Consider the following 8017-nt stretch of genomic DNA (forward strand, 5'->3'; position numbering starts at 1 on the left):
GGTTCACACACACCGGTTTATACTATTTTTTTTACCATCAGTATAAGTAAAAAGGAGTCAGGGGTCGAGGTGAATCTCGAGTCTTGCTCAAATTATTTAAGTGGATGCAGAACAAGCACAAAGCACAGCCCTGGATATTGATCGTGTCTGCCACGAAATAATGAAGAGGGGAAGTGGGAAAATGAGTTATTTCCAATTAAGAGTGCAGGAAGAGAGATAGGTTGATGGGATGAGGAATGACGGAGGGAGAGAGAGAGAGAGAGAGAGAGAGAGAGAGAGAGAGAGAGAGAGAGAGAGAGAGAGAGAGATGAGTTGTCATAGAAAGGAGGAGAGAGAAAAGAATCAGAGGGGGAAAATGGAGGTATGATGTGAGAGGTGTGTCCCATGAGATGTGGGAGGTATAGAAGAGGAGTTGATAGGAAGAGAGGAAGGGGAAAAGGGAACCAATGAGATCAAAAGAAAAAGAGGAGAGGGACTGAATTGTGGTCATCATGGCAACCAAATCTGCTCCTTCTCCTCCTCCAGAGAGAGCACCTTTGACACTGCCAGGTAGCTTCAGAGCACTGATTACCTCACACGCACACGCACACGCACACGCACACACACACACACACACACACACACACACACACATGCACCTGTATGTCTTGAAGAAACCATGTCAGAGTGATCACATGCATCAAAGCTACAGACAGACTCATGTTGCTGTGCTGTTAATGAGTTCTGACAAACAAAAGCAAGGCAAGGTTGTCCTGTGTGATCCAGTCAGCCTTTGTCTTGAGGGATCAGAGCATGGGAACCTGTTCTCACACATAAAACTCTGTTCTTCACCTCTCCTCTTCTCTATCAATCCCTCCTCAAATCAGCCTCACACACATTGCCTTCGGTTACATCAGATTAGTTTATAATAATAGTCACGAGTCTCTCAAACACACATAACAAAAATGGTGTCTGGTACTGCAGAGATGTATGTGTTCTGATTCCTGCCTTTCCACGCATGTAGAACACATAATCTGGTCAGCAAGAGATCAATAGAGCGGTCAGATTAAAGGCTTTTTGTTTAAGATATCGCTTCACTATCTTCTTCACAGTCTTGAGTTGGACAATCTTTTTCACAATTACAGGAAGTCTGTCAGTTCTCTTTATTGTTGTACGTCTATATTGATTCAAAACCGACAAGAAATGGATGAAATAGTTTTAATCTACATATAGAGTCATGAACTCTGACTCCAGTTGATGGCAGAATAAAACGACAATTTGTGCGTCCACAAACAATTTCACAGGGAACACTACGAAAGGTTTAAAAGTCCCTTTACATGTTGTAACCAATGTGTGACCTGAAACATCCCCACCCCCCAACATCCTCAAGTAAATTGCATTGTTATAGCAATGGCGACCTCTACTGGCTAACATGGCTAATTGTGTTGTTGATGATTTTTCCTTTTTTTCCTTCTGTGCACAAAGAGAAAGAGAAACTATTTACGGAACAAGAAAGGGAACCGAGATTAAGCCTTGCTGAATCATTAATTTTCCAGCCAAACTGTGATGAACTTGGGTTCATTGCGTGAAGATGTACGTCCTGTTCACTGGGAGCACCTCCTTTCATAGAAGGAAAATCATGAGGTCAGCCCTGCGTAGTGATGAAGACTGCCGTTTAGTTGTTGCTAGGAGGTGGGATGTGCTCTCAATCAATGTTGATACAGGACTAATGATTAATCTAAAATACATTTTTCATGGATGAAGAGTTATTGTTCTGTGTCAGTTCAACAGCCATCTAAAATTTCACAAATAAGAAGGGGTTTTTTCTGGGCAAGGAATGGGATTTTGATTAATAATGCTTGTGTAACAAGTTTAATGAGTCACCAAAGTCCATGTTTATCAAGGACATGCTTTAATACATGTTGTAAAGGCAAGCATTACACTTAGTTATACATCTGGAATGTCTGGGAGGGAAAACAAGAGAACATGCAGCATTTCAAGGCACCTTAAAGAACATTGGATCTTCATGTTATGTAGTACTTTTCAACAAAACACTGCAAACTGCAAAGCAAATAACAGTAAGATAACATGGGACTATTTTTATGTTTGGTTTGCTTTCCACTTGTAAACTCTGTCAAGTGTGTAGGAAGGACATGCAGCTACAACTATTACTGTATGTGTTTCTGTGTGTACATCTGAGTATTATGACTTTGCATGTGTCTATCTTATCTATCATACTGTCTGTGGTTTCTTGCAATTGCACATCTTGCATAATACACCGTGCGAGAAACATATAAGGCACTACTGATACCACATGGTATCCCAGGAACTTAAAAGCTGGGGCTTTATGTGACCTGATGCTGGACAAACTTAATTTCAACTCCTGGGAGGTTTTACTTGATCTCAAAGCCTGTGACGCGAACTTCCCCATCGAAGCTGATGTACGAGTACTTCTCCGCACCCATGCGATTGGGGAAGTGGACTTCCGAGCCATCTGATAAAGTCACCAAAAACTCTGCCGGGGTGAATTTAATGAGGATCTAGATGGTAGACAGACCGAGAGAAAAGGGAGGAAGAATGTGCAGAAAAAGATGTTACATAATGAACGTACAGTTTACAGTCTTACAAATGTATGGATACCGCTTCCACAGATGTCTGTAAGTAAAGTCAGAGGTATCAGAGGTACAGTGACACACATTTTCCAACAGAGGTCACTAACAGACAGAAAGAGGCATGGGACGTAGCAGACACGCATGCACAAACCTCTCACCTTGAACTCCTCTCCCTGGACGAAAGGGAAGCCTCCCTCGCGGTGCTCCTCACACCAGTTGCCGTTCTGGTAAGAGTTGCAAACCATCGCATTCTCGTCTCCATGGGCGTTAAAACGAGCGTTGAGATGCATAGTAATATCCTTCTCATCAGGGCCAATGTTCACTGCAAAACTGCGGCACAAAGTAACAAAGACACGTATTACCTTTTTTAATAAGGTTGCTTATATTCTAAATGGGTAAGAGGACACCGAGTGCACAAAATATCAAGACCACCTGAGCAGTTGTGTGGTTGCTCTTTTCATCTGCTAACCATCATCTTCATCACCCCCACATTACTGACTGTAACTGATTACAGATTCCACCTCCGTCTCTGTGTTAGTGTGTAGGATGACCTTAGTTTTGATTTTAGAAATAAGTACAGAAAGTAGAAGAAGAAAAGGAAGGAAACAGGCGTTTCATTAGCCTCTGCCAGCCTCTGTTAATTCTGTGATTAGTACTTACTTTGTAGCATCAGACTTGGGGACTCCAACAATGGTCAGGGTCTGGCCGACCTTGAAGGACATGTTCTTGATGATCATACCCTGTGCACAAGAAGAGCGGGGAGGATAGTGATACAGTAGATTATTGTGTGGACTTTTTTTCCTAGATCCATTTATTATTGCAGCTGCAGGCAAAACACAGCACTAGTAGTAGCCTCAGCCAACTCTCTAAATCCTCATTTCATCCTTACAAATTACACAGCATGTGTTTTCAATTTAACTCCCACCACCCGCCTGGTCAAAGATTCCAGCTCTTTCTTGTCCTATCGTTGCCACGGCCCTTTTTTTTCCTACGCAGATTTTGGCAGAGGCAAAAAATGTTGAAAAGCGATGAGGGATAACCGTTAAAGTGAGTAATATTTTCCTAAATGCAATACTGGATGGTAAGTACACGGTGGAAGAAAAGGCTGAACACAGCAGAAATGCTCAGCTCGGTTGCTACTGTACATGTGGCAGGGGAATACTGGGCTGTGCCACGATTAGGAAATTATACTTGAGCAATCTATTATTTGGTTGTGAAACACAGATCCCCGCTGTTTAACATTTTGTCACTTTGTCAAATGATGTATCTGGGGAACTGTTAACTGTCGCCAGGGCAACAAGTCCAAAAATAGCAGCCCCTCGAGGGTGTACATTTTTTCACAATATGGTTAAACGTGTGCTAAAGTAGAAGGTTATGAAACATTGCAGAAATCTGATTGTGAGCAGACAGTAGAAGCAGCCTGAAACACAAGCTCCTTCACAATAATGTATCTTCTGGTCAGAAACACGGTGAACAGGAAATGATTAGACACAAATATAGATGTTTTTTGTAAATGATGTGTTTTAACATTCACACCTTCATTTGAGGAAACATTCCTTTTTATTTTTTTTATTTGATAGCATACTGCATTTCATCACTGCCTTACAGAGGTTGATCTTAGCCAACTATTCCCGGGGACAGTACCAAGAATTCTGAGGACTTGTATAAGTTTAATGCACTGCAGCTGTTGGAAAGAATCCCTGCTAATCTAAACAATGTTAGATACAGTCAACAGGGTTACAAACCTTCCCACCAAAAGTATTTAGTTGATAAAGTTCAGGCTCAGAATGATTAACATGGCCAGGCAGACACACTTGCACAGGAATTTAGAGTGGAATCGCAAAGCTTTGTGACTTTTAGTGATATTGTTCCCGTGTACACCTCTTTAAACAGTCTGAAATAGAAAAGTGTAAGTGCCATTCTCATTCATTCTGGCACAATTTAAGAGGATTCATCCAGAGTAAAACCGAAGAAATTGTATTTGAATGATCAACCAAACCCTGAAATGAAAGGCAGGGTAAAGGGATAGGATGACATGTGTACGGCATTCTTTACATGTTAGAGTCCAACTGTAAAGTGCTTGAATAACACATGGCCCCGGAGGTAGAGCTGTGTGGGGCTGGGCTGAGGTCGGATCTGGCAGTCACCCCGCATCGCTCCCATACATTTCACAGTGCGAGGGACACTCCCTGATAGAGTTGCATGAAAAAAGCCTCCACAAAGCATTACTGACTTGTTCACTCCAAGAGGTAAACTTAAGAATTACAGTATGTTCATCAGCCATTCTAGCCTCCTCATGATGACTTTATTTCATTTTATCCTTTAACATTTGTCCCTTTCATTCCAATCACCTCCGTCTCGATATCCAGAGCTGAACATTGGCAGCAATGCATTCTGGTCTCTTTGGACTCATAAACTGAGTAGATTACAATTAAGGCCATGTATCATTCTGGCTTTTTGTTGGCCACAGGGATAAGCATGTGTTTGGAAAGGGCACAGCGTGGTGGGGGCAGCGGGTTTAAATCACATTAACAAGCATTTCTGTTCCAGCGTAATAAACTGATTGCAGGGAGAAAGACCTAAACAGCTGACTTATTCTTATGCATTTGCAGCAGTTGAGATAACTTGTATTTGGTGACTAATGTGCATGCACGTGTGCTTTGGAGTGAATATTTTGACCATAAAAGGTAAGTTTCCCAGACGTCTCAAAAGCAAAACAGAGTTAAAGGTATATTAAAGCGTATAAAGCTGGTTCAGTTTCATCGACACAGCATAGAGTTCAGCTGACACTCAACCAGCTGTCAGTGCCACTTTAAAAATATGACCTAACAGTGCTCGTCCATCTGAGTCACAGAAAATAAAGAGTGAAAAGCAAAGCAGGAGCACAATATTGTTGTAAAGATTACACTTACGTTCGTCATCTTTGCAGATATAGTCAGTCAAGTCGAGCTGAGAAGAAGTGAGAGTGCTGCAGGGCCTCACTGCACACTCACGGGAGGATATATACAGTGTGGGCGGTTCCTTCAACCTGAGTGACATTTCAAACAGCGAATACAATCAGGCCACCAGGGAAGATCGACCAATGACGTCAAAGTGTTGTTATAGCCTGTAAATAACTCATTTAGTGCTTAGCAAGTGATTGCAGACCTCAGTGAAGTGAGGATAATTAGTGTTTGATGACATCAGACTGTTACATTGTAACCTGGTGGTGTGGAGTCTGACTGCGAGAGGGGACACAAGCCAGAGCGCCACACAGAAATAGAAATGTATTTGTTGCTAGGGAGACAGCCAAATATTTGGCACAGCAACTTGCCTTAATGTGCACTGACTGTATATAGCTTACAGTAGGATCAAATGGCTGGATCAGTGTGCCTGCCGAGAAAGTAAACTTCAGTTTGGAGGGAAAGAGGCCAAAGGGAAATGTTGAAACTGCAGTAAAATCCTCCAAATGAGCTGAATCACTGACTCACAGCCGGCAATAGGCATGACTTTCATCTGATGACATACTACTGAGGCAGCTGCTGTGACTCAATAAGAGAATGAGCCACAAACTGACACTACACTTGGATACAACATACTGTAATTAAGATTAAAAGCACGAGGAGCAGTTGTCAAGGATTATATATTTTCTTTTCTACACTATTATTTGTGGTGGGATGACAGTGACTTGAGTAAAGGGTTACTGTAAAAGTTTGACTTTAGCTAAGAGGAAAGCGCTTTTGGATTTTCAAAGAATTACATGGGTTATGAGGGTAGTTTGATAGAGATAGAGAAATACTATCTGCGTGTGTGTCTCTCTCTCACACACACACACACACACACACACACACACACACACACACACACACACACACACACACACACACACACGCTGAGTTGCAGTTGCCTTTGGTTTTCAGTGTTCAAGGAAAACACATATGTGAGTGGGTTCTAAGGGGAATGAAGCTTATAATGATGTCTGCTGGTTAACACTCGGATGACCTGTGTTACTAAAAACCCATCTGGTTTTGTTTATGTTCAGTGACAGACATACTCAATTAATTTCTAGATTGCAAGTGCACATCCGTGGAACTTAGTTCAGCTGTTCTTTCTGAATAATCGCTGACAAACTGTGTATGAGTTCTTATCTCGAACAACTGGGATTCATAAGTGATCTAAGGAATTTAAACAGTTTAAACTACATTGACCTCCTCCTCAACAAACATCCACAACATAACAGCCATAATAAATGGTTGCATTTAGGTACACAGTGTATAAGGGAAGCTAGATAAATATACTGTAGGTTGTCACCAGGAGATGTGGTTTTTGCATCAGAAGTTCAATGTGGCACAGAGCTCTGATTTTTCCTCTTATCCCAAGACCAAGTCTTAAGATAGTCAGCAGATCTAATCACACAGAGACCTTTCATATAAACAGAGGAAGAACACACACACACACACACACACACACACACACACACACACACACACACACACACACACACACACACACAAGAATTATAGTCTTTGCGAAGGTTGCTTCCTCCGTCTACATACTTTCCCTAAATTTCCCTCGGGGTTAATAAAGTATCTATCTATCTATACTTGGCAGTGCACATACACATAGATTTGTCTTTTGATTGTTTTATTTTGAAACTTATTCGTCTGGTATTGTGTCTGCTTTGACAATTGTCAAGAGTGTGTTTCGAAACATTAATGTTCTTTCCCCTCCAGTGGTCACAGTGAAGAACTGCATTCATTTGATGGCTGATACTGTGCAAATGTACCTTAAAAAATTGCTGTTAACAGCATTCAGTCCTTGGTTTCAAAGGTCATGCTTATCCAGCACTCACACTCTACTCAGAGGGAGGCTTAGCAAACTTAGTTAATATAATCTTCAAACATGCTACTTAAATTTGAAGAAGAAAAACCCCCCACACATATTTTAAATGTGCACAAACTCTTAAAACATGATTGCACCAACATAGAAGTCAGCTGTAATGTGTTGTAGATACTCTGTTAAAGACATTTAGAATTGAGCCTAGCTTTCTGTTTGAGAGCCGTCAGGGAGGTGTTCTCACTTACACTCACAAACAAGGCCTTTGTAGAAAACAAGAGATAGCTGTTATTACCAACCAATAGAGCATGTATGTAGTGGAGATGTCTGTTGAAGATAGCCTCCATGTCTGATGAAATTAATCTCTGTATGTCATCGCCCTCTTACTGAATCACTGTATAACATAACCCTATTCCTGGATTAGGATTGGAAATAGCCAAAAGAAAAACATCCACAAGTTAATCATTAATAATTGATACTATAAACATTAATAATCAGTGTTAATGTATTGTTGATGATGAAATTAAATTGACTGAAAAATAAATAATTTGAGAATTCACGTTCTTTCTTTTTTCTGATTTTGGTGGGAAACAAACACAAATTTGCTCTTA

At 41.1% G+C, this 8017-nt stretch overlaps 1 protein-coding gene across 1 annotated transcript; it reads right to left on the minus strand.

Annotated features, from left to right (window-relative positions):
- Positions 1 to 1872: 1872 nt before the first annotated feature.
- lgals2a (lectin, galactoside-binding, soluble, 2a) lies at positions 1873 to 5606 on the minus strand. The gene is made up of 4 exons (XM_029436738.1): positions 5504 to 5606; positions 3252 to 3331; positions 2750 to 2921; positions 1873 to 2519 (listed from the first exon to the last, which is right to left on the minus strand). The coding sequence occupies exons 1-4, from the start codon at positions 5510 to 5512 to the stop codon at positions 2373 to 2375; spliced, it is 408 nt and encodes a 135-aa protein (XP_029292598.1). The 5' UTR covers positions 5513 to 5606; the 3' UTR covers positions 1873 to 2372.
- Positions 5607 to 8017: the final 2411 nt, after the last annotated feature.

The sequence above is a fragment of the Cottoperca gobio genome, chromosome 8 (assembly GCF_900634415.1).
Source record: "Cottoperca gobio chromosome 8, fCotGob3.1, whole genome shotgun sequence".
In the NCBI taxonomy this organism is placed as follows: Eukaryota; Metazoa; Chordata; class Actinopteri; order Perciformes; family Bovichtidae; genus Cottoperca; species Cottoperca gobio.

What these genes read in the sequence shown, in the direction of transcription:
- lgals2a (XM_029436738.1), bottom strand. An exon ending in CCCAAGTCTGATGCTACAAA is followed by an intron (nt 2,922 to 3,251) that starts GTAAGTACTAAT and finishes TTTGTGCCGCAG; the next exon opens with TTTTGCAGTGAACATTGGCC. An exon ending in TCCAGGGAGAGGAGTTCAAG is followed by an intron (nt 2,520 to 2,749) that starts GTGAGAGGTTTG and finishes TCTACCATCTAG; the next exon opens with ATCCTCATTAAATTCACCCC.